General features: G+C 44.6%; 1 protein-coding gene across 3 annotated transcripts; it reads left to right on the top strand.

The window, feature by feature from the left end:
• On the top strand, positions 1 to 25,742 carry anln (anillin, actin binding protein). 3 transcript variants are annotated; one of them, XM_071202618.1, is made up of 25 exons: positions 1 to 155; positions 2,756 to 2,897; positions 3,611 to 3,822; positions 3,874 to 4,048; positions 4,477 to 4,757; positions 5,451 to 5,970; positions 6,328 to 6,518; positions 8,490 to 8,591; positions 8,668 to 8,770; positions 10,341 to 10,633; positions 11,779 to 11,921; positions 13,101 to 13,242; positions 13,961 to 14,096; positions 14,356 to 14,538; positions 15,729 to 15,855; positions 15,944 to 15,992; positions 16,994 to 17,047; positions 17,168 to 17,212; positions 17,736 to 17,768; positions 17,889 to 17,907; positions 18,427 to 18,539; positions 19,738 to 19,824; positions 21,840 to 21,947; positions 23,223 to 23,395; positions 24,566 to 25,742. In XM_071202618.1, exons 1-25 carry the CDS (start codon positions 138 to 140, stop codon positions 24,678 to 24,680), a joined length of 3,564 nt encoding a protein of 1,187 aa, XP_071058719.1. In that variant the 5' UTR covers positions 1 to 137; the 3' UTR covers positions 24,681 to 25,742. The 3 variants fall into 3 exon arrangements, with proteins under 3 accessions (XP_071058719.1, XP_071058718.1, XP_033935403.1); XM_071202617.1 differs by having other exon boundaries at positions 3,611 to 4,048; XM_034079512.2 differs by lacking the exon at positions 17,168 to 17,212 and having other exon boundaries at positions 2 to 155; positions 3,611 to 4,048.
• The last annotated feature ends 685 nt before the right edge of the window (positions 25,743 to 26,427 follow it).

Raw genomic sequence — 26,427 nt, 5'->3', positions numbered from 1 at the left:
GAACAGTTTGTTTTGTCAGAGAGAAGAGGAACTGAGAAGAGGAGAGAGGAGCTCCATTTTGTCCTGTTTTAGTTCACAAACAGTGTGTAACTCTTGTTCAATACAACGCTTATAATCGTCTGGATAAACTGTCCAAAATGGATCCATTTACTGAGGTAAGTCGGGGAGCTAGCTAAACAGCTAAACAGCTAAACAGTTACCTTGGTAGATAGAACGTCAACGGCTGCTAATGCTAACGGAGCTAACGTAGCATTTCACATTTATCCAGAGGTGGGAGAAGATCTTGTACTTTAATACAAATAGAAGTACTCAGATCTTAGGAATAAGATCTGAGTACCAGATTGTAGGAATAAAAGTAGTCATTGTCATTGATTAATTGTCATTGATTAATTTGTGTTCCGTTTTTGTTGTAGCTGTTTTAACTTTTAAATGCACTGTAAGGCAACCTTGGGTGTCCTGAAAGGCGCCTCGAAGTAAAAGGTATTATTATTGTTTGATTGGTCCATTTCAGAATAATATATATGATATGTTTTATAATGATTGATCATGAAAGTGTTCTCAAAGCTGGTGAAGGTGCAGCTAGTCTGAAGTACTTTGTAGACTGCAGGGTAGCTGGTGGAGGTGCAGCTAGTCTGAAGTACTTTGTAGACTGCAGGGTAGCTGGTGGAGGTGCAGCTAGTCTGAAGTACTTTGTAGACTGCATGGTAGCTGGTGAAGGTGCAGCTAGTCTGAAGTACTTTGTAGACTGCAGGGTAGCTGGTGAAAGTGCAGCTAGTCTGAAGTACTTTGTAGACTGCAGGGTGGTGCAGCTAGTCTGAAGTACTTTGTAGACTGCAGGGTAGCTGGTGGAGGTGCAGCTAGTCTCAAGTACTTTGTAGACTGCAGGGTAGCTGGTGGATTCACTCCAGGTGGAACTAAAGTCTGATTTAACACTTGATTATATTTCACATCCTTCATCTGTGAAGTAACTAAAGGTATTAAATACATGTAGTGGAGGAGAAGTACATGATTTACCTCTGAATTGTAGAAGAGTAGAAGTACACAGTAGCAACACTTTGAAATACTCAAGTAAAGTACAAGTACCTCAACGTTGTACTTAAGTACAGTACTTGAGTAAATGACTTAGCAAAAACATCTGAAATAACTGTAACAACCAGTGGTGGAAGAAGTACTCAGATATTGTACTGGTGGAAGAAGTACTCGGATATTGTACTTAAGTGCAGTACTGTAGTGAATGTACTGAGTTACTTTACACCACTGGTAGGTCTGTAACCAGGCTCCTTGCTGAGGTGTTGATGCAGGACTATAACACCGTCTCCTGTACGCGATCACTGCTCCTACCCAAAGACCCCAGCTTCTGTGCAAAGTCATGTTCTTTCCATAAATCAGCCGTCTCCATGTAGGGCAATGCTATGTGCCAACACTGGCCCCTTCTGGTTTGGTTTGCTCTAGTTGTCTTGAAGCATTCTTGCTGACACGGCAAGCTAAAAGTAGGAATGATTTATATCCTCTAACGATTCCCGTTACTCCAGGATCCGAGCCAGTAGGGTTTGAAAATTCAAATCCAGGAGCCCAAGCAGGAGTGGCTAACGCTGAGGAATGCTGCGAAATGTGACTTCACTTTTTCCATGCTGCCGGGGAAGTTGAGAAGGCGGTGCAAACGGAGGCTGCAGGAATGTGCTTGGACTTGCACGGTTAACGCTCAGACAGTAATTCAGAGTGTGTGACATCGCCGGAGGGAATGTCGAGTAAAGAAAAGAGGGCGAGCAAACAGAGAGCTGATTGGTGTCACTAAAGCTGGTGCTCATAAAGAAGCAGATAAAGTACTGTACCCTGTTTACACGATGTTAAACTATTCCTTCAATGACATGAACATCTATTACAGCCTGCGGGACTTCATCTGCTTTCAGTCACATGTTCATTTAGAATCTCAAACGTTCCGTTGTTCCTGTCGATGTTGCAGAAAAGCAGCTGAATGATGTAATCGTACCGATGTTCGACTTGCTTCTTGCACGGCTTAGTTTCAAGAGGACACTGCGGGATGCACATCCACGCCTTTAGGGCTGTTGAAGAAACCCGTGGCACGCCTCAGATAAAACCCTCGACTTCACTGTACGCACGGGATGGCAAGAACTGCTCGAGTCCAGGTTATTTATTTGTCCCCGTAGGTTTGATTTGGTTTGCATATGAAAGACACGCTTTCTAAAACAACACAGACAGAGAAATACATAAAAAGTGCCTCCTGCTCCGTCACACCCAAACAGATTTAGAAAGGGCAAACGTGAAACTGGGCAGCGATATTAGGCGTCCCTGCTGCATCATACCTTGAGCAACAATTATGTGGCATGTGACGACTGGCCGTTGTTTCAGTTGGGTCACTGAAGGTGGAAGTTGTCCTGTGGGTATTGTCCACAGTAGATGACCATTACATGTATGATCTGTATGTGTATTTGTAAAGCGCTTTGAGAGTCTTTGATAAAGCGCTATAATAAATATACGGATTATTATTATTATTGTACTGTAAGTGATAGTAAAATATCGACCACATGGAGATCTTTTACTGGGCGTCGTCTGTATGTGAAAAGCCGCCACTGGAGAAATCACTTAAACATTTTTAAACTGTCGAATCAGGAACTTGGCCTTCTGTGCGACTCGTAATGCGACATGTTGAGACTGTCGGTCCGATCGCTGCAGCTGGAGGGCGTCTTGTGAGCAGCCCCTGGAGTAACCGTCTGAATGTTTTTTGTCGTGCCAGAAACTGTTGGAGCGGACCCGGGCGCGCAGGGAGAACCTGCAGAAGAAGATGGCCGACAGACCCAACGCGGCGAGCAGAGCGATGGTGAAGAGACCGCTGGCCGACGCCAACAGCGCGACCAGCGGGACGCTCGGCGAGAAAGGTGACGACACTTCCTTCCATAAAGCTTCTCGTGAACTTAAAGCCTTATTTAGTCCATTAGTATTCCCTTCACAAAGGCATCCGCTACGGTCCCTCCTGAACCCGGGGTGCAGAGAGAGGGAACACCATTTAGAAAGAGAGGAAACTGAAGATGGGGCTCACCCAACAACTTAAGACAAACTAAAGCACCTCGAACGGCACCGGTTGCATGAATACAGATACACGTCATTATCAAAGTGCTCACACACAAAGTTAAGTTCGATCCATCCTTTTGTTTCTGAACATTTTGACTTTGTAAATGTTATATTCGGCTCTGCCTTTGTAGAGACGAGTATTGCTCTCGTGGCTCGGACTCAGAGGGTGCTGGTGATATGCCCGTTCACATTCACAAAGCTGTCGTTCTAACTTCCTGTCTCTTTAAATACTTCGCAAGTAAAGATAGAGACAAAAAGTATTGGCATGCACATGATATTTACATGAAGTACACATTCAGGTAGAGGAGTAGAAGCAGCAGCAATGAAGTGTTACATGTATGGTAGAAGCTAGATAACAATTATATATTTCACAGAGTTGCATGTGGAGTCTTTTGTTGCAGTATTTCAATGGTCAAACTCAGAAGGCAGCCAGTAACTCTGAACATGTTGAACACGTGTTGTTGCTCAGCAGTGTGTGGAACTCTTCACTAATGCTTCCCCTCCCATCGCCTCCTCCCAGTTCCACAGCTTTCCTCCAAGCCTTCCCCCTCCAAGCGCCGCTGCTCGGAGGAAAATGTAGCCGGCGAGGAGAACCAGGAGCCAGCGATGAGCCGATCCGTGGCCCCCGTGCTCTCAGACCCCCCCACAGATAAGAAACCCCCAACGGGGCCCAACAGTGTCCGCCACGCCTCGTCTCTGGAGAGGAACGCACCCCGACCCGTGGAGAAGATGGTGGGTGTGTCTCCTCCTGTTGCCCAAAGCTTCAGAGAGGAGCAGAAGAAGGTGGGTGTGTCTCCTCCTGTTGCCCAAAGCTTCAGAGAGGAGGAGGCGATGGTTCCTGTGAGGTCGACCCCTCGGAGGAAGGAGGATCCAGAAGAAGATGAGGCTCCTCCCACTGCCGGCATGCGGTCTCGTCTGCAGAGGCTCGCGGCGCAGAGGAAGTACTGGGATGGAGACGGTGAGAATATCTTCTCTGGGCTCTTTGAGATACTAAGTGTATACTCCCTCTGGAGAAACTGAAACGGTGCATTTACTTAGTCCTTTCTGAGTTTGCCTCAAATCTATAAAAAATGTATATCCGTTAAAACATTTGTTTTTCTTTCAACTTATATTTTGTTTCTGGGCAACTGGGTGTTTTTTATGCATTTTATTTCAGTAAAAACTGTTTAATTTGCCCAAACGTTGAGTGCACTCATTCGTCACTTGCCTTCTTTTATTCCAGCCATCTTTGTTAAAGCAGATATATTTGTCCGGGGGAAAGAAAGACGTGGCTCGGTCTAATTTGTTTCCTCTTTGTTAAGATAAAGGCTTCCTGATCCACTTTCAGGGATTCATACTTTGCAATATGTACATCCCCGCTAAAGTGCCACATGTCCCCACCTCCAGACTCCTCTGAAGCGGCTCCAGACCCCCCGTCTCCTCCGAAGAGACACCCTGAGGCAGCTGCAGCACCCCCCACCCCGTCCTCAGGACCTCCTGCTGGGAGGAGAGGGCGTCTCGCTAACCTCGCCGCCACCATCGGGTCCTGGGAGGACGACCTGAGCCACGCTGCGTTCCCCACGGAGAAGCAGAGCTCTGCCGTCCCCACGTCAGCCGGCAGAGGAGCTAACGGGGCTATCGGAGCCAAGCCGAGTCCCGCAGGCAGCAAGTCGACGCCCGGCGCTCAGGTACTTCAGGCTTTGGAGATAAATGTCTTACTGACTGTTTATATACGAGCCGTCTGGATAAAGACGCTTAACAACGTAATAACATTGTGTGTTTTTATTGTATTACCCTAAGCGTATAAAAGTACCAGACGTTTGCTTTAACTACTCAACTGTGAAGTTCTACTGATTTTCTTTGTGAATTTATTTTGGTTTTGTGCTTTTGATCAAATAAAACATGGCGTAAGAAAGCTTCATCGAGGACTAACTAACTTGGTGACATTATATCTTTATTAGGATCCCCATTAGCACTAGCATGAGCATTGGCTATTCTCCCTGGGGTCCTCACACACTCAAAACATACAGAAACATACAACAAAACAAAACAGCTCATCATTTCATGCAAGTGAAACTAAAATGGTCATCCAACTATCGCCATCCTGAGGCCAAACAAAAGTAAATACAAATAAGTGACCCGGCAATTCATTTATCAATCGGAGAGATCTGCTGACACTTCAACATTCTTTCCAGTCCTTATTACATGACCCCCCCCCCCCCGTTCAAAGACCATCAGCACCGTCAGAGAAGAGTAGCCCAAATGGACGTCCTGTGCTGCATCTCCACACACCGTGATTCTGCTGCTCAGTGCCAGAGCAGCAGCTTCCAGCTTGAACGCACTGTTTGCTTTATTAGTAACTCGACCTGTGTGTTTTCCAGGCTCTGTACGGCCCACCTAAGCCCGGTCGAATTGACCTCCCAACCCCCCAGAAGGTGGAGGTTCCTGCAGCAAGAGCAGCTCTCCAGTCAGTGAGCTCCATCCAGGGTCCATCCAGCCCCCAGAAGAGCTCCATCCAGGGGGCATCCTTCCCCTCCACCCCCCAGAAGAGCTCCATCCAGGGGGCATCCTTCCCCTCCACCCCCCAGAAGAGCTCCATCCAGGGGGCATCCTTCCCCTCCACCCCCCAGAAGAGCTCCATCCAGGGTCCATGCAGCCCCCAGAAGAGCTCCATCCAGGGGGCATCCTTTCCCTCCAGCCCCCAGAAGAGCTCCATCCAGGGTCCATGCAGCCCCCAGAAGGCCGGACCCTCATCCCTAACATCCGTGTCTCAGAGCCCCCTGAAGACCCAGGCCCTCTCCAGGAACCTGAATCCCGTCCCCAGCCCCCAGAAACCAGAACTCAGAACCAAGCCCACCATCACTGGATCCTCTGGGCCCAAGGGCTCCCCAGGAGGACCTGGTGAGTTATTTTATAAAAGGGAATATCTAGAGATGATCGAGTCCTGCAAAGTTTCAAGACTCGGCAGCCACAGAGGAGAACCTGAAGTCCTCCTCCAGCAGAGCAGCATGAATATGTATATAGAGGACATCGAACAAATAGTGAAGAGAATGTTTTGAGATGTGCAAGTTAATAGAAATAAAATATAAATGGATCAAGAAGAGTCTACATACAAGTACATGAAAGATGTATTAGATGAGGTGACGCATCTTATTAATTGTGCCAGTAATATTGAAAAATGTGTGTTTTTTATTTAGTTTTCACAGTTGGTTTTCCCGCCTGTATCAAAAGAATAATTGTCCCCTTTATTCCCAACAGGTGTGAAATCTTTCCTGGAGCGCTTTGGAGAGAAGTGCCAGGAGCGCAGTAACCTTTCCTCTCCAGCAGGGGGCTCCAGGACCCCTGCTGGGACTCCTTCCTCCCTCACCCCGAACACCCGTTTGGTTCAGGAGAGACTGAGAGCCGCCACTCACACAACTACTGCTGACCTCACCCAGAAACAGAAGCTGGTACATGTTCAGTCAGTCGATGTTTATTTATAAAGCCCATGTCACTAATGTTACGCTGTGTCTCTGGGTTCACGCGCTGTGTCCTGTGGGGCTGGGGGAAGATCAGAAGCACTTGATCCCAATGTGGGGAATGTTTGCGTTGCAGCCGCGTCAGAAGAAGAGGCATCGCCCATTAGAGAAATGAAAAGACTGGAAATAAACAATCCAGAATGTAAACGTCTCAAATCGAAATAAAATAGCATTAAAAAAAGTAGAAAATGTGGAATTACAAATGTACAGTAACAAAATATAAAGCAGGATATTTGATATATAATAATAGTGCAAGGAATGGATTATTAAATATTAATATAAATGTAAAATGCACAGTGTGAGTTTAAGTCCAGGTATCAAGAGAAGCTCTGGAGCAGAGAGTTGAGTGAAGTCGATCATAACTCGAAACTGTTTTAAACAAATACCGTGACCGTGTTTTAGGGTAACTTTTACACGGTGTTTACAAAAAATTACAATTTTGATAAATAATCATCAGAAATAGAGACATTGTGACTAAAGCCTAATAATAATAATAATAATAAAAATGGGTTCCATTTATAAAGCACTTCAAATCCCGAAGTGCTACAAGTAGTGAGCATGAACAGTATAAATAAACATTACACAACACGGTAGAATTAATAAAAAAGCAATACAAATTAAATAATAATAAATAATAATAAAGCAGCGCTGGGTGATTCAGAAAATGACTTGCATTTAGTGAAACGCAGCCTTTCAGATCAGGAATAGACACTTATGTCATTTCACCATGTGCCAAATCTAACACTATAGAGGCGCGTTCACACCGCAGTGCTTTTCCCACAAAGGTTCATCAGAACTCTTTAGTTCTCATGAACTAAGTACAGATCGCGTTCACACCGGAAAAAGTCCCTGGGGGAGGATTAGGCAAATGAAGCCGCTGACGTCACTTCTTCTTCTTCTGCTTTGGGTTTACTGGCAGGCCGCAAACCACTTCACGGCGTATACTGCCGCCCGGAGTCCCCGGCCGGAAGTCCCCGGAGTCGGGGAAGGCTTCAGTAGAAGCTGCTGGGACTCCCAGCAGCTTCTACTGAAGCCTTCCGAGTAAATCGCCAGAACGCCGACACCTCCTCATCTCCACCCCCCCATGTTTTATTTTGTGTTGCCATAAGTTAGTCTCTGCGTTTCTGCGCTGGGCTAATGCTAATAATGCTAATGCTAATAATGCTAATGCTAATGCGAGGATAATAAAATGGCGGCTTCACAACACTTTTTGGGAGTTTGACGGGGCGTGGTTTGCAATCCGCCAGCCAATCAGACACAGGAACCTTTTTCTCCCACGAGTACCTGCTCTCTAGCAGGACGGAAAAGGGGGTGCAAAGGTTCTGATGGACTGATTTAGTTCCTGGGACTTTTTGATGTGAACGCGACTAAATCGTAGTTCTCAGGAACCTTTGTGGGGAAAGTACTCGTGTGAACGCGCCTTATGTAGTCTCCTATCAAATAAACGATGTTATATCGATATATGACCCAGCCCACATCTGCCCTCCTATTAACCTCCACATGCATGCTCCTTTATTTACATGAACAACATTTAAAAGATTTGAGGAGGCTGTGGCTCAGTGGGTAATGTGCTGGACTTCGACTCAGAGGGTAGCAGGTTCGAGTCCCACCTCAGTCAGCATGTCGTTGTGTCCCTGAGACGCGTCACCCCAAGGTGCTCCTGTGGGGATCGTCCTCAGTGCTGAGTGTACGTTAGTCGCTTTGGATAAAAGCGTTCAACAAGTGACACGTCATGTGATCACAAACAGAAAATGTCGTCTCGTTTTGTTTCCTGTTCTTCATGTGCAGAAAGACCATCTGTTTGGGGCGGAGTGCAAAAGGCAGAGAACCACAATGATACCTGTAATCATTGTGTTTCACAAAAGTGAAATGAGATTTTAAAAACAACCTCTTCTGTTTCAGGAGCGAGAGTCAGAGCTGGCTCAGATCCGCAGTCGCTTCCAGAAGGGGAGCAACTTGTGGAAAGATCAGGCAGCCGGAACCAACACGAACACCGACGTCAAGGTACGCCGACGCGCATCTGACTCGCTCATCTCAGCCCACAGTCCTGCTCTCGTGCTGAATGACTGATGTGTTTCAGGAGCAGCCAGAGAAGCCCGTGGAGTCCGGCGTGTCTCAGAGAGACGAGCCGGAGGACGCTGCGGCCCAGAGGACGGACACGCCCACGAAGAGCGTCCCTCCAGGTACCGAACTGTACTCATCTCACTGTCGAACACGTTTACTGGGTTCTCTGGCGGGCGTTGGCAGCTGTTCTTTCGTCCATGAGATCTTTCGACTTTGGGAAAGCTCTGGTTTCTCAAAGCTGGCCCCTAATGTAAGACGTTATGAATAGGGATGGTATCGTTAAGGTTTTAACGGCACTACTACTTTTATGGATCGCGCTTATCGGTCCGGTCTTTTAACGGTACTCTTATCGGTTCTTTTGGAGAAAGAAGGTAAACTAACTAAACAAATTGTGAACAAAACTAACATTGCTTTTTATTTAAATTAAATACATAATATTTCACATCAAAAGAAACAACAATGTTTTAACAAATAGTATTAAATAATCTGATGACTGTGAACAGAACAGCTGAAACTAAATAAACTAAATACCTCAGTTTCCTCTCATCATTAACCCGTGTTTGTATCATGGAGTAACTCCGTGTGTTGCTGCTAGCACACAGAACACCTGACGGGGAGACGTTACTCGGGGGGGGGGGGGGGGGGCTACAGAGCTGCTGGAGAGACAGTGGAACCCATTCCTCCGTCTGGACGTGGAGCACTTTGGATAGATGTTTAGACAAACTGCTCGTGTTGCCGCCCTCACATGCTGAACTCTGATTGCACTTTTGGCAACGAGCATCGAGACGGGTAAAGTTTAACCACCTCGGAGCGCGTTCTCTCCGCCATCTCCTCCGTGTGTGTGTTGCTGCGAGTAGCAGCTGTGTGTGTGTGTGTGTGTGTGTGTGTGTGTGTGTGTGTGTGTGTGTTGCTGCATGTAGCAGCTGCGTGTGTGTGAACCGCCCCGCCCCCTCGCACACAGGCGGAGAGAGATCTCTCGTCTGGATTGGAAAGATCGAAAATACTAAAAAGAAGCATGCTGTAGTCTTATTGCGTGTTAGAAACGGAGTTGGCGACACTAAAACTGCAATATAATGTTTGTGTAGCAATAATACATATATTTTTGACACGTCTCCAGTACCGATAAAAACACCGTTAACGTCGGAGCTTAACGGTACCACGGTCTTTAATAATTCAGCTCCGGGGCCGTTTAATACCGGGCGCGGCACCCGCCCTGGTTATGAATGATACCGTAACGTGTGTTCCCGACCCGAGAAGACGTGTGGTGTCGAATGTGTGACTTTGTACCCAACTTGTCTCTATGTTAGTTAGTGCTAAAAGCAGAGTCTCCTGCTTTACACTTTACTTTCGAGAACGAGCAGGAAGTTGTGTTGCTGGATATTTAATTTGTTCAGCTTTGAAGGGAGTGAACGGAGGAGGCCAGAGATGCCAGCTGTTATCTTCACAAAGCGATTTACAAACAACACTCATGGCCTGAGTTGATCATATAATGAAGCGTTTTGTGATCTGTGCAAAAAGATGACTTAATAGTTTTAGATGATTTAGATATGTCTTTGGACACACACCGTGTCCGGTCCCTGTTTGCACTTTGATTTAAAGATAATTATTCCTATGCAAACACCAGGAAACCTGTTCATTTTTTACATTAGAAAATATGATTTCTAACATTGTTTTTTTTTTAAATGTCAGGCCATGGGACGATGTCGCCTCCAGCCTCAACATCCAGTCCTCTGAGGGTCCTCCGCCCTGCAGAGAGAACCACAGAGGAGGAAGAGGAGGAGGAAGAGGTTAAGGAGCGGGAGATGAACGTGGACAGCTCCATCAACTCTGCTGTTATCAACCAGCTGTTTGAGGGAGTCCTGGACCAGAGCGATGAGGATGATGAGGATGAGGAAGACGCTCTGAACATCTCCTCCATGTCTCTGATCATTCCTCTGGAGAGTGTGGCTGCTGTGGTGAAGAGTCCAGAGAGCAGGATGATGGTAGGAACCACTTCCTGTTACTGTCAGGAACTGATCTGTATCTGAACATATTTAAAAAAGGAAGCAGTGAGCTTCTGAATTAGGGAGCGCTGCAGGATGTCGTCTTTAAGATAAGATCAGAAGAACTCGACTGATCCCAGGTCGGGAAATGTTTGGGCCGCTGCATAAAAGACACGGCGTTGGACAATAACAATAAACGACTCGAAATAAACATTTAAAAAAAGTCAACATTTCAATAGTCATTTTAAAAAGCAGAAAACATGCACACTTCAGAATCAGGTTTATCTCCAGGTAGGTTGACACGTACGAGGAGTTTGACTTGATGTCGTGGTGCATGCTAGGGCTGCACGATATATCGATATTCACTTCGCAGGACGTGCAATGTTTCTTTTAGGACGTGCGATATTAAGTACAAATTAACTCAAACACGTCATGTTACAATTATTTTGCTGCTTGCTACAAAAGGAAAACCTCTCATGTCAGCAGTTCTTGAGTGAGTGACAGCAAACCACCAATCACAATCATTCTTGATCAGATCCCAGCAGGCCCCGCCCCGCTAGTTTGCAGACCATCAAAACACCGGTAAAAAATGAGCGAGGCACAGGAGGCGATACCGGCGAGAATGAAGATTAACTTCCAAAAAGAAAAGCAACATCTGGAACTATTTTGGATCCAAAAAGGTTCTTCTCTTCTTCATTCACAGATGAACCCCCTTATTTGAGGGTAAGCAACATGCATTATCACGACATGTTCCATCATGACTTAAGGCATGATGAGTCAACCAGTTAAGATCCAGACGTCCGTGACTAAAATCCTTCATCCGGTTAAATATAGTTACAAAAAACGCAATTTATTTCGCAGGGGGAAAAAATATCTTAATGTCGGTTTTTTTCAATATCGTGCGGCCCCAGCGCAGATATAAAAGTAAAACAAAAATTAAAAACACAGAACTAGAAAAATATTAAAAGTAATGCAAAATATAGTAAAATACAACAGTGTTTACAAAGAAATGGAAGAAAACGGGTATTGTTGTACATTGTGTGCATTAATGTGGAACTCCTAAAAGTAGATTGAAACCGATTTGACGCTCAAATTACTCTAAAAACTGCAAAAGAAATTCAGTTTTAACTGTTTTGTTTTTGCAGACGTCTACTCCAGCCACCTCCTTCCTGGTGAAGAGCGGCACTCCCGAAGAGGCGTCCAGGCGGAGTAAGTTCCAGAGATCCAACATGGTGCGAGGCGCCTCCTCGGGGGAGACGCTGGAGGAGGAGAGAGGCCTTCCATACAGGTAGGAGTCTGGAGCCTGGAGTCATCCACTTCCTGTAAATGTGTTTCTGATGTCGGGGGAGGGGAGTTCATCTCATCAAACGTGGATCGAGAATCAAACCATTCAGCTGCCTTGGTTTATTTCTTGCAAGAAAGTCGTTCAGCCGCACAGAGAGCGTGCCGTGTGCAGAGGGAAAGACCAAGAGTAGAGTTTGGGTATTTAAACACAAAGAGGAGAGAGGGAGGGGTGAAGCTTGGTGAAGTGCATTCTGGGAGTTAGGGAGGACGTATCAGGAAGGAGGAGGTCGTCATGTTGCTGCTAACTAACAACACTGCAACACTTCTTCTTAATAAGAACATTTCCCAAGCTGATAGCGAAGAAGTGAAAGTAGTAAATATCGATAAACATTAGCAAATAAGAATCACACTGATATTATGCACGATGTCATCGGCGTACCTTTAATCTAAATGTATGGTGTGTGTTAGGGCTGTCCTGAATACCATTTTTCGGGCTCCGGATATTCGGTAGTAATCAGCAGCGAACCGCTTCAACACGTGTATTTCGGTGTATTCACGGCATCCATTTTGTTTTTCTACAGTATTGTTGTTTTATAGTTATTTGTTGATGTAACCCAATTTGTGTTCTTTGAAATTGAAAAGGATATCGCATTGCGTTTGTTACTTTCGTTGCAGTTGTGTCTTAAGTGTAATTTGGCTTGGCTTCCTATTTGTGGACATGCTTTTATTTTGAAGGAGAGGTAGCGCTGTTGACAGGAAGTTGTTGTTGCTATGGAAACAACGTGACGGAGATTAGCGGAGAAAAGTCATATCTACATATAAAGACGGAGAAAGTAAGCGATAACGTTTATGGCTAAGTGTTAGCACCCCCCCGAAGAGGCACAAGCTCTCGCGGTGATATTGGAGATTTCAATAAATTCAATTTGAGAAAAAAAACGAATATCCGAATAACAAAATTGAAACCCAAATAGTACTCAAACGAACGAATATTCGGGTACAGCCCTAGTATTTGTGCTATTTGTAGTTTTATGTCTTTTACTGGAAACTGTATTCTGAGTGATTTCACATTTCTGTGAAGCACTTTGAACTGCACTTATTGTGTGACAGGTGCAAATAAAGATTATTATTATTATTATTATAATAATATTTGTGTGTGTGTGTGTTTGTGTGTGTGTGTGTTTAGCATCGACTCCTACAGGTCGATCCGAGTGAAGGAGACGGAGAGGCCGGCAGTGAAGCAGGTGATCGTGAGGAAAGAGGACGTGACTCAGAGAGCAGAGGAGCCCCGCGGAGCCGCTCTGATCAACGTCAAGCAGAAGATGAAGGTTCGGAAAACAAATGCTGAAAGTCGCATTGTCACCTGAAGGTCGCATGGTCACCTGAAGGTCGCATGGTCACCTGAAGGTCGCATGGTCACCTGAAGGTCGCATCGTCACCTGAAGGTCGCATGGTCACCTGAAGGTCGCATGGTCACCTGAAGGTCGCATCGTCACCTGAAGGTCGCATCGTCACCTGAAGGTCGCATTGTCACCTGATAGTCGCTTCTTTGCGGCGCGCCAGAGGAACGCCTGCTTTCAGAAGGGCCTACAGCCTCGCTTCAGTTTATCACTTCAGGCTAAGAGCTGCCACTTTCCTGCATAGTTCAGGGAGCTTTTTTACTTTTACACGACACGGTTCAACTCTTCATTCATTGTTTTGCTAAAGATCTTTGAAGACATCCGCGTTCTTGTGACTCGTAAATACTACGCTTCCTGTGTTTTGGTGCGGACTGCGCTCACACCATGAACCGCTCCAGAGTTCGCCTCTTTTAGGTTGTTGAGTTCATGTCAGAGGTGTCTAACCCAAACGAGCCGCACCACGGGCTGCAGCGCTGCAGGGTTCGATTGAACCGGACTACACGAGGCCGGTGTGAACGCGACCGGAGTTTCATTCATGCCAGATTACAGTGTAGGGCGAACTTCAGCAGTGTCGATGATCTGTCACGATGCTGGTGTCGTATCACCAGTACAGATATATTACACTGCACCCCTCTCTCTCCTGCAGGTCCTGAGCACGGGGCTGAACCTGCAGCAGACGGTCATCCATCAGGCCAGCCAGGCTCTGAACTGCTGCACCGACGAGGAGCACGGCAGGGGGTCGCAGGTGGAGGCCGAGGCCGAGAGGCTGCTGCTGGTGGCCAGTGAGTAACATCCCATAGTACTGCCTGAGAGGCGTGTCCTCTGGAGTCTTTTGGTCTTAAGCCCCTGGTTGATTGATTGATTGATTGATTGATTGATTGAGGAGAGCTCTCCCGTGGACCCCTCACTCTAAAGCCCCTGATTGATTGATTGATTGATTGATTGATTGATTGATTGATTGATGGATGGATGGATGGATGAGAGCTCTCCAGTGGACCCCTCGGTGGAACCAAAGCTTGACTCTCTGCTCTTCTCTCTCAGCGGAGAAGAGGGAGGCTCTGAAGGCAGAGCTGGAGCGTCTGACCAGAGACCCCACGGGACAGAAGAAGCCCCTCTCAGCCCCGGGACCCTCTGGACCCTCGGCCTCTAAAGGCTCCGTCACTCTGCAGGAGCTCCGTCTGCCTCTCAAGGCCGACTTCGTCTGCTCCATCGCCAACAAGCCAGGTACGCTCAGGAAGAGAGAGATACTCTCGAGGCACCGCTCTGGTGACAGCTATGAACATCAAAGGTCTCCTATATACTCTGTTTATTGGCATTCAGTGTCAAACATTGTCGCAGCATATTGTGCTTTACATGAATGACATAAATCTGTTCAGCAATATGCACATGAGGCGCTTTCACACCAAGTACTTTCCCCAGGAAGAGTTCCCGGACCTTAGCTCCCCGGAGATCTTTAGTCCCTGAACTAAAGAGCAGATCGCGTTCACACCGGAGTACGTCCCTGGGGAGGATTAGGCAAAAGAGCCGCTGACGTCACTTCTTGGCCGTTTCTCAATCGCAAGTAAAACTGCTGCAGAGCAACTATTTCAAGTAGACTACGTCATCGAGTGGCACCTGAAGCACTGTTTAAATGCCCATTCTGCGCCACTCTGACGTAGTATACTTGAAATGGTTGCTCTGCAGTGTGTGTACTCGGCATTGAGAAACGGCCCCTTCTTCTTCTTCTTCTTCTTCTTCTTCTTCTTCTTCTTCTTCTTCTTCTTCTTCTTCTTCTTCTTCTTCTTCTTCACTGGCAGGCCGCAAACCACTTCACGGCGTATACTGCCACCCGGAGTCACCGGCCGGAAGTCCCCGGAGTTGGGGAAGGCTTCAGTAGAAGCTGCTGGGAGTCCCAGCAGCTTCTACTGAAGCCTTCCGAGTAAATCGCCAGAGCGCCGACACCTCCTCATCTCCACCCCCCATGTTTTATTTTGTGTTGCCATAAGTTAGTCTCTCTGCGTTGGTGCGCGGGGCTAATGCTAATGCAAGCAAATAAAAGGGCGGCTTCACAAAACTTTTCAGAGTTTTACGGGGCGTGGTTTGCAAGCCGCCCAGCCAATCAGACATAGGAACCGTTTCCCCCTTTTCAGTCCCACCTCTCTAGCAGGGACTGAAAGAGGGGAATGGTTCGCCAAAAAAAAAAAAGTTCTAGTTCCAGACCTTTTTGGTGTGAACGCAACATCCCAGGAACTATCGGAACTATTCCTGGGAAAAGTACTCCGGAGTGAAAGCGCCGATGATGACACCAAAAACACAGATGAGAAAGACGCAAAGAAAGAAAAGCTAATAATATAACAGTGAACATTTAGCGAGTAGACATTTCTTGACAGCAGAGTTCTGATCTGTGAATAACAGACGCCTCTTCCTCCCTGCAGAGGCGACCAAGCACTCGTTCTTCCTGATGCTTCGAGCTGGAGTGGAGAACACTGTGGCGACTCCGCTAGCGAGCACACATCGAGGACTGAGTGGAGACACGCTGTCCTTCCCCACCAGCTTCACCATGTGAGCACCTGGTCAGATTCTAAAAACATGTTTCTATCAGACTCTACTCTGTACTTTAACAAATACCTCCGGTCCTCCTCCCTCTCAGATCGGACGTCTCCAGTGACTTTGAGATCGATGTCGAGGTCTACAGCTTGGTGAGCATTTACTTTCAAAAGTAGAATCTTTCTTTTTTGATTTCCGGTTAGGATGTTTTCTAATTGTCTCCAAACACTGTTACTCAGACGTTCTTTAAGATCATCTGTAATATGTGCATTTGTCCTCATATGTACTTTGCTGGATATGATACAAATATGGTCGTGCGCAGTAGGGCTGTCCCGAATACCATTTTTCGGTCTCCGGATATTCGGCAGTAATCAGCAGCGAACCGCTTCAGCGCGTGTATTTCGGTGTATTCACGGCATTCATTTAGTTATTCTACAGTATTGTTGTTTTATAGTTATTTGTTGATGTAACCCAATTTGTGTTCTTTGAAATTGGAAAGGGTATCGCATCGTGTTTGTTACTTTCGTTGCAGTTGTATGTCTTAAGTGTAATTTGGCTTGGCTTCCTATTTATGATTTTATTTTGAAGGAGAGTTAGCGCAGTTGACAGGAAGTTGTTGTTGCTATGGAAACAACATGTTGGAGATTAATGGAGAAAAAGTAATATCTTCATATAAAGACGGAGAAAGTAAACGATAACGTGTATGGTTAAGTGGTAGCACCCCCCGAAGAGGCACAAGCTCTTACGGTGATATTGGAGATTTCAATTAATTCAATTTGAAAAAAAAAACTGAGATAAAACGAATATCCGAATAACGAAATTGAAACCCGAATAGTACTCCAACGAACGAATATTCGGGTATTCGGGTACAGCCCTAGTGCACAGCATGAGATACTTTGAGTAGCAGGTCAAACTTTATGAAATGCTATGTGCAGTTAGACTGCCTCGAGATAAAGAGGTTTCGCATTGAGCACGTACAACGCCATTACATCAATTGTAGCATCTTTGTTCTGAGGGTTTAACGCTGCTCGGTTGCTTCAAGGTGTGTGTGCATGTTCGCCTTGTGAGAAACATTCTGGATAACGGTTACATACCTGTTTTTAGGATTGATCTGCAGCTGGTTCCTCAGGCTTCTGTTTCATTTGACCCTCAGGTGCAGAGGCGAGACGTCGGCAACGACAAGAAGAAGAAAGCCAGCAAGTCAAAGGTAAATATGCACTTTAACTTTAATGGAGTCTGTCGACACTGAAGCATGCTTTAATGCTTGAAGTGTGTGTGCGTGTGTGTGTGTGCGTGTGTGTGTGTGTGTGTGTGTGTGTGTGTCCAGATAATAAGGAGACATGTTCATGAGGCCCATGATATGTGTATGTCGGTATGTTTCTGTATTAATCCCTCACGTGTGGGTGTAGTGTGTGTGGTGGGGGGGGGCACAGTGTGGGTGTAGTGTATGGGTGGGGGGTACAGTGTGGGTGGGGGGGCACAGTGTGGTTGTAGTGTATGGGTGGGGGGCACAGTGTGGGTGGGGGGGGCTGCTCAATTATGGCAAAAATCATAATCTCGATTATTTGGGTCAATAATTGTAATTGCGATTATTCATTGAGTTTGAAAACTTGAACAGGATGTCTTTCACAGTTGATGATTTCCCTGAACTTTGAGTATAATTCAACTGAAAAACCAATACTTTTTTTTAATAAAATAATCGTTTTATTTAGATTACGTTGTTTTCGTAATCGTTGCAAGCCATAATCGTAATCGCGAATTAAAATACGATTAATTGAGCAGCCCTAGTGTGTGGGGGGGGGGGGGGGGGGCACAGTGTGGGTGATGCACTGTTACCTGACCAGAAACATGTCACTGTCATTTACGTCTTTAAAGTATGTCCTTCGTCTCTCCAGGCTATGACTCCGAAGAGGTTCCTGGCCATCACTGTGAGTATCTCTAATATGTGTTCTGCTGTTCAAAGTGCGTGTCAATGAGAGTGCTCGACTTCTCCCCTGCCTGCCATTTGCACATTTTTTATTTGTCGGTCTTCATCTCTTGTCTTGCAGAAAAGTGTCCAGACTCCAGGTATGTAGAAATACTCAATCTAATTAAAGCCTTTTGCAACTCATGAACTGCATGGGCTTCATACATTAAGGCTGTGTGGCTGTTTGACGTGTTTTTGATTGTTTCCTGCTGAATTAAAAACAGACAGATTTAAATGAGGGATCCATTAAACAATCTTCAAAATCGAATAATAAATGCGACTTAAACTTGAACTGTTATCCCGACGCTGCATTGTAAAATATGCAAGGGGATTGGTAACATCTGTTTTTTTTAATAATAATAATCTACGAAAAGCCTGAACATCGCAGATCAGATTTGTGCACAGATTTAGCCAAAAATAAGGCATTCGAAGTTTTCTTGATTCTGTAAAATACCAGTAGTTAAAACGGGAGCTTCAGATTCATCTGGTGAAGCATCGGAGACGGAGATCTGGATCTGTATAATAGAAGATGGGTGGAGTGCCCCTTTAAACTTAATGCAGTATCACTATAGTACTATAATCGTGTGTGTGTGTGTGTGTGTGTGTGTGTGTGTGTGTAGTGATGGCGAGTCCTGGAGGACCGAACTCTGTGCGCACCAGCAACTTCCTCCTGGTCGGATCCCACAAGCTCACCCTGGCCTCCATCGGGCAGAACAAGTTCCACCTGGACAAGGTGAGCATCTCATTGGTCGCTGACACACCGTCGTAATCTGCTGTTTACACATTCCCACCATCCTCTTTGCCCACGGCTTGATAGAGAGCTGCAGTGACGCGGAAAAGGTGTGGTGTCCCCCCCCCCCCCCCCCCCCCCACCCTTAACATCTCTGTCTGCTCTTGATCTGAGTATATCCTAAAGAACAGCCAGTGAATTGAAGCATTGTCGCGCAGGCCTTCGTCAGATGGTTTATTACGCTGGTTCCTGCTTCGAATAGCTCTCTCTCTTTTCACCGTAGCCGTGTTTCATCCTGATATTAGGGATGGGATGGTTCATCGGATATTCGTTGATTCCGGTGTTCCAATATGAGTTATGAATATTTTTAAGTTGATGACATTATGATCAAATGGATTAATGAAATGTATACGACGGTGCCATTTTAAATATCTTAGGAAAAACACAAAGAACTTGGTTTGGTTTCTATATTTATTTGAAAATGTATTTATTATTAAAACTTTATTTATTTCAACATTTAGAAAATGAACTTTATAGGATATGTTAATGTCGTTAATCGGTTAACCGTTTTTTTGGGGGTCGAATATTCGAATATAAGTTTGCTTTCAGATTCCCATCTCTAGTGTCCCTCAGTTTCCTCTGTGGCTTAATGTCCGCGCTTTAGGTTTGAGTTATTAGTGTTCGTGTGTGTGTGTGTGTGTGTGTGTGTGTGTGTGTGTGTGTGTGTGTGTGTGTGTGTGTGTGTGTGTGTGTGTGTGTCGAGGCGTCACAGACTCCCTGTTGTTCTCATGTTCCCTCATTCACCCCCACTTCCTGATGTCTTTGTTTTAGATCAAATATGATCGAAGGGGCAGAGAGCTGCTCAGTGACTTGTTTCACGCCAAGGTTACTATGTGTGTGTGTGTGTGTGTTTCTGTGAGTACTTGTTTCTCTGTGTGTGTGTGTGTGTACTTGTTTCTGTGAGGGGGTGTGTGTGTACTTGTTTCTGTGAGGGTGTGTGTGTGTGTGTGTGTGTGTGTGTGTGTGTGTGTGTGTGTGTGGGAGAGCACTGTAACAGGAGGGTTATTTACTGCGTTCCCACACTAACGGTCTGTCCCTCTTGAACCTGCATCGTGACCTTTTATTCGTTGACCCTGGTATTTGACTGAAACACGTGTGCACCCTGATGTCTGAGCTGCTGCCGTGTGTCTCTGCCTCTCAGGTGCCGTTCCTGTGTCCTCTGGAGGGAAACGTCTACCTGAAGATGCAGTGTGAGGTGGGCTCGCAGGTGGAGGAGAGGGGCTTCCTGGTGAGTGGAAACACTGTAGATTCATATAGTGCTTTTCCTGCTTACAATCAAGTAACTATCAGTATTCTAATTACTGTATAGAATATTCTGCACTGTTTCTATTTTATTTACGTGCACTATTTCATCTGCGTTATTGTGTTGCTCTGTTGGAGGGCCTGTGACCTCAGATGTTCATTACATATCTACACGGTAGCTCCGCACACGTGACAATGAAACCTTGAAACCTTGAAAGAAGGAAAATAACAACAAAAGTAAAAAGCGCTTGGCTCGGTGGAAGAGGGGTGAGGGGAGTAGGGTTTGAAAGGCAAGAGTGAAAAGGTGAGTTTTGAGGGATTGTTTGAATGAGAATTCATCTAATACTGTTAGGGATTCATTCTGCCTTTACTCCTAAACATTTAACCTTATTCTGTGTGTTGACATTTACGACCATCCCTGCTTCTAATCTCCCGTAGGGAATGTGTTGATGCCGTCGTATGTTGATACTAGGTTTTATGGCCTGACCTGGTGGGCACAAGGGGGGTTTTACGACTGTGAGAACGCTGGCTTTCTGAGCTCCAGAGACGTGAGAGACGTCTCCTGTGTCTGCAGATGTCTACGCCCATCCCCAATATGTGGGTTGACTCTCTGTAAACTAGTTAAAGGGTCTACCGAGATGCGAGGCGGATCAGATTTGACATGACAACCCACACGTCAGGGCTCGAGCTTCAGGACGTCCCGTCGTCCCGGGGCTGAAAAAAATAATGTCGGGGAGGATAAAAAATTATTATGGGACGAATTTGGGACGAGAGTTAAAATAAAAATACCCTGCTAACTCTACTACAAACGGCGATGAAAATGAAACCGACTGCACGTTTTGTGTAGCACACAGTTATTAAACCTCCTTGTCAACATAAACACACACGCACAAAACATTTAGAAACCCGCGAAATACACACACATGTAGCTACAGCTGTGTCCGCGAATTCCTGGCCCGCAAATTCGCGGGTCTAGCTATGTACTGAGTGTGTATTTCGCGGGTGAGTGATGTAAAATGTCATCCAGTGGAGGAATTCTGAAATGTTTTACCGTTACATCACAAAAACGCACAGCAGAACCAGAGCCTGGAGCGCCGGCCTCTTTATTTACTTACTCCTCTTCATCCCCTATGGGTAATAAGGCTGAGATGAGAACCCTCCATCGTATTTAGTCCTTAGCAATATGCTGCCTCTCCCCATGTAGGGATGGGTACCGAGCCCCGGTGTTAAACGGGCCGGAATTATTAAAGACAGTCGTAACGTTAAGCTCCGACGTTATCGGACTTTTTATCAGTACTGGAGACATTTAAAATATATGTCACATGTATTATTGCTACATACACATTATATCGCAGTTTTAGTTTCACCAACTCTGTTTCTAATATGCAATAAGACTAAAACATGCGTCTATGATGGATTTGAGCTTTCCAATCCAGACGAGATCTCTCTGTCCCGTCTGTGTGCGAGGGGGCGGGGCCGTTTGTAAAGGCCGTCATCCTGTTAGCGGGTACTCTGGGTTCTGTCTTCAGGACACAGTGTTGGATTGTTTTGATAATTGGATGGGACTTGATTGGATTCAATATTAGAGTAATTTTCTCGTTCGTGTGTTTGTTTAAATATGTTTGGCCTTTGTTTATGTGATTGAATGATTTACTCAAATAAAAAGGTTGATGAATTATCATCTAATGGATGATGTTTTATTTATGTTAAAAGTCACTTTGAATGATTTTAACTAATGATAATGTAGAAAAACTAACATTTTAATTTCGGGACGGTTCCGGGAGGATGAGGAAAAAAGTTAGTCGAGAGCCCTGCCACCCGCGCAGTCAGAACCTCTGACTGCGCGACTCGTGATGTGAATCTCTCCGGCCGATGCTTGTTTTAAAGATACGTGTTTGACATCAGAACTCCTGCTCGCCCCGTGTCTCCTTCCTGACTCGGTGACTGCATCGCTGCACAGAAGCTTCCTCCACAATGCTAATATATTATCTCTCTCTCCAGACGCTGTTTGAGGACGTCAGTGGGTTCGGCTCGTGGCACAGGAGGTGGTGTGTTCTGTCCGGATACTGCATCTCCTACTGGACCTACCCCGACGACGAGAAGCGCAAGGTAGCTTTACACTCTTTACTTTATAAAGTGCACGAATGGGTCCTGTGTTCTTCTGAAATGATCCCAACGTATTCGGGATGATTCTAGACGAATGGAGATACGGTTAGATGCGCTTCGCTGATGCTTAATTGGTCAATTATTTAGTGACAGTCTGAATCAGAAATACATTTACTTCCAGGTAGGTTGACACGTACGAGGAAGTTGTCTTGGTCTTGTGTTGCATACATAAAAGTAAAACAAGAATTGTAAACACTGATAGAAAAGTATTTTAAGAAAACTATAATAACATTAAAACATAATACAAATAATAGTAAAATATAGCAGTATTTACATTAAAATAGAAATGTGAAATATGTGCAGTAATCAAAAAAAGTCAGATTACAGTAGCAAATTAACAAGGTTGGACATTCGTTACAAACCAGCAAGCATGCTCGCTAATTAACATTTAGCGCTTTGATCCATCGCGTAAGGAAGCCACGCCCACATCCAGCCCCTTCTGCTGCACTCCCTGACGGGTCGGTGGCAAACTGTTTCTAACTGAACACTGCCCTCTAGTGTCAGGAAATAGGACATTGTGCTTCCTGGTTCTCCGGTGGACCAGAGCTGCACAACAATAGTTATTTTGTACTTTCGTCATCAATTTGAGAGATCGATGCATGGCAACCGTCACCTAGGAAACTACACTTTAAAATGTTACCTCTATTTTCTTTTTATTATCTTATCTTCCATGTTCAGTGAGCACCTCTTCATTAAACATGCAGCTTCCTTTAGCATTACTGAGGTTACATGTGTTTCTATTGCAAGTAATACTTTTATTTTTACTGTTCTACAATTTTACTAATACAATATTTTTATTTATAACTTAATATTATATTGCATTTTTTTTATTTTTGGTTGTTTTTATAAAAATATATGTTTTTAATATTTACTGCATAATATTTCACTCTTTTACTTAACTTCTTATTTATATAAACTTTATTTTTTATTGTAAATTCGTTTTCTGCATATTTTCCTCAAATTGTGGACGAACTCCACGACGGCTTGAAGGACCATCTATTTATATTCATATATGTTTAGAGAAAGGAGCTGGTGATATACGATTACACGCGACGTGTTTTGTAAATAATTGTTTGGATTAAGTTGAGCCTACGACGAAGGAACAAACACACAGGACATGAAATGGCAGCTCCTCGATAACCCCCACATATCTCCAGGGTTCTTGTTCTGACAGCGGTCTGTTTGTGATGTGTGTTATATCCCCCCCCCCCCCCCCAGAACCCCATCGGGCGTCTGAACCTGCGTCACTGCACCAGTCAGCGCGTGGACCCGGTGAACAGGGAGTTCTGCGCCCGACCCAACACGTTGGAGCTGATCACTGTTCGGCCGCAGAGAGCCGAGGACCGGGAGACCCTCGTCTCGCAGTGCACCGACACCATGTGTGTCACCAAGTGAGTACTACGCTCTGAGAGTACTGCAGTACAAGTACACAGTGTGGGAAACACCATGTGTGTCACCAAGTGAGTACTACGCTCTGAGAGTACTGCAGTACAAGTACACAGTGTGGGAAACACCATGTGTGTCACCAAGTGAGTACTACGCTCTGAGAGTACTGCAGTACAAGTACACAGTGTGGGGGAACACCATGTGTGTCACCAAGTGAGTACTACGCTCTGAGAGTACTGCAGTACAAGTACACAGTGTGGGGGAACACCATGTGTGTCACCAAGTGAGTACTACGCTCTGAGAGTACTGCAGTACAAGTACACAGTGTGGGGGAACACCATGTGTGTCACCAAGTGAGTACTACACGACAGGTACTACGCTCTGAGAGTACTGCAGTACAAGTACACAGTCTGGGGGAACACCATGTGTGTCACCAAGTGAGTACTACACTACAGGTACTACGCTCTGAAAGTACTGCAATACAAGTACACGGTAACACTAAGCACGTGTCCGTGTGGAAGAAGTAATCTGAGCCTTTAAAGTAAAAGTAGAAATACTTTGGTGTTAAAATACTTCGTTATGAGGAAAGTTCTAAAATTGAGTTCAATGTTTGGGTTTCGTTCCGTTTGTTTTAAGAAAATAGATAAAATAAAAGAGAAATTATATATTTTTTAAATATATTAAACTCTTTTCCAGTTTATTTTGAGTTTTTATTCGGCTTTTGTCCAACATTTACATTAAAGAGCATTTTTTTGTCAAAGTCAATCTAAGTTACTTTTTAAATACTGGGTACATAAGAGGTGGCATCGTGTGTTTCTATATTACAGTAGCTCGTAGAGAAAGGAGCAAAAAGTATTTGCTTCAAAGTGTAGTGGGTTACATGTATAGAATAAAATGTAAATTATATCAAAATAGTACTAATATAAATGTACTTTGTGACATTTCACCACTGCATATCATAGACATATATATATATACATGTTTTAATCCTCTTCAGAGTACATTGGGTTTTTGCTCGAAATAAATCATTAAAAAAAGAAATAAAAATGTATAATTGGAAGTTAGAACTTAAAGTGCGACTGTGCAATAATATAATAAATACATATAATAAATATTCAGGTATTTTACCATGAAACCTTTATGTATGTGTGTATAAATAGTATATGTGTGTGCAGGAACTGGCTGAGTGCGGACACGAAGGACGAGAGGAGCCTTTGGATGAGCCAACTGAACCAGATTCTGGTGGACCTGAGGGTGTGGCAGCCGGACGCCTGCTACCGGCCGCAGTGAAGCCCAAGAACACCTGCTGGACTCTAAATGTCCCGTTCATTATACGTGCAATACACGACACACACTTCCACTTGTCTTCCAGGAGACAAGTCAGTGAACACCGAGGTCAGAGGGGACGTAAGCCATTCAAACACATGTCAGTGTTCAGCACTATTCTTTCAGTGTTTTTATATTAATGCCAATATTTAGTGTTGCTGCACGGCTTTGAATGATTCGGCTTCACGGCTGGAATCAATTATATAAATGCTGTTTGAATTACAGATGTTTTTATATCGCGTTGTATCCTGCGTGACGGCACAGTACTGATGCTCCCGAGTTTGACTTTATATATATATATATATATATTAGCTTTTATGAATCGTTCACATGTCTCTCTTTATTCTCACGCACAGATGTTTTGATAGCGGAGTTTTTATTCTACGTGTTCAGTGTGGGAAAAGTGCGGGTAGAGTCTGTTACATATTCAACACCTCATTGTTTCTAAATGCATCGCGAACATGTCGACTCAGTTCCCATTTCAGATGGAAAGCTGTATATTTTACAGTTTATCATAATATCATCTTATTTTTAATTAAAGAGGAGATATTGTGGACTTTTCAGGTTCATATCATGTCTCCACCGTCTGCTCTGATTGGTCAGCAGCTTAGAGATGTCCCGCCCCTGTTTTTTAATATTTTACATTTGTATTTGCTGCAAACAGAGATTTTAAAGTGGTATTTCAGGCTCAGGTACCCTGTAAATGTTGTCCGATGTATTTATTGTTTTACTTAATTGCTCGTTAATATCTGGAGTTCTGCAGCAGCTGGTGAATTTAGACTTTACCATACACCTGTGTTTTTTTACGTAACAGACTTCATTGACCCTGCCGTGTTGGTAAATGTATTTTAATATTGTAAAAGAAGCTTTTCTCAGCGGTTGATAATAGACTACAAACAGATGCATTGTGGGTGCATGAGTTTTCATCATGGAGAGCACTTCTTCACTTTGTTGGGTATTTGTGTTTCGATCAGACTTCAATAAATAACCTGATCTATTTCACCAAAGTGGATCAGGTTAACTTCCCGTTGTCCTTTTATTGAGTGGCCAAGAAATATTATTTATTAAACCAGCTCGAGTGCGCTAGAATTTGAAAATACACAACCGGAAGAAATCTGCCTCTTCCTCACCGAGCCCCTCCTCCAGCACACACGAACGCGCACATGACCAATTAGGGCACGAGATAAGTTTGTGCCCAGAGGGAAGGCTGACAGGCAGGTAGGCCATCCAGTTACTTTAGCCGGCTCAGATGATTGGTCGTGCTTTCTACAGAACTACAGATGATATATTTTAATAGATTTCTTGTCAAAGCACTTCAGATATTCATTGCTATCGGGATGTTCAGAGCATTCCATGGAATATAACAAAAAGTGTATCTCGAGCCGGTTTCTCACATTTATTTATGGATTATAATCTTTATATGTAATAGTCCCAGGGGAGTTGTTCCTCGTTTTATTATGAGTATATTACCCTATGTGTATTTACCACAGTGTGTTATTAAGACTAAATCATTAACATGTATTTGAATGAGGTCCCTGGCTGATACAACAACACTCAGTGTTGCGGCTTCACGGGTTAAGTTTATTTAACGTCACTTCCGCCTCTTCTGTTCACCCGAGCCTTCAAAATAAAACACCATGTTAGAAGTACTCAGATCTTGTACTTGAGTAAAAGTAGAAGTACTCGGATATTGTACTTCATTAAAAGTAGA

The sequence above is a fragment of the Pseudochaenichthys georgianus genome, unplaced genomic scaffold (assembly GCF_902827115.2).
Source record: "Pseudochaenichthys georgianus unplaced genomic scaffold, fPseGeo1.2 scaffold_639_arrow_ctg1, whole genome shotgun sequence".
NCBI classification, from domain to species: Eukaryota; Metazoa; Chordata; class Actinopteri; order Perciformes; family Channichthyidae; genus Pseudochaenichthys; species Pseudochaenichthys georgianus.
The sequence above is the reverse complement of the archived record's forward strand: the minus strand, read 5'-3'. Positions and strand labels throughout refer to the sequence as shown.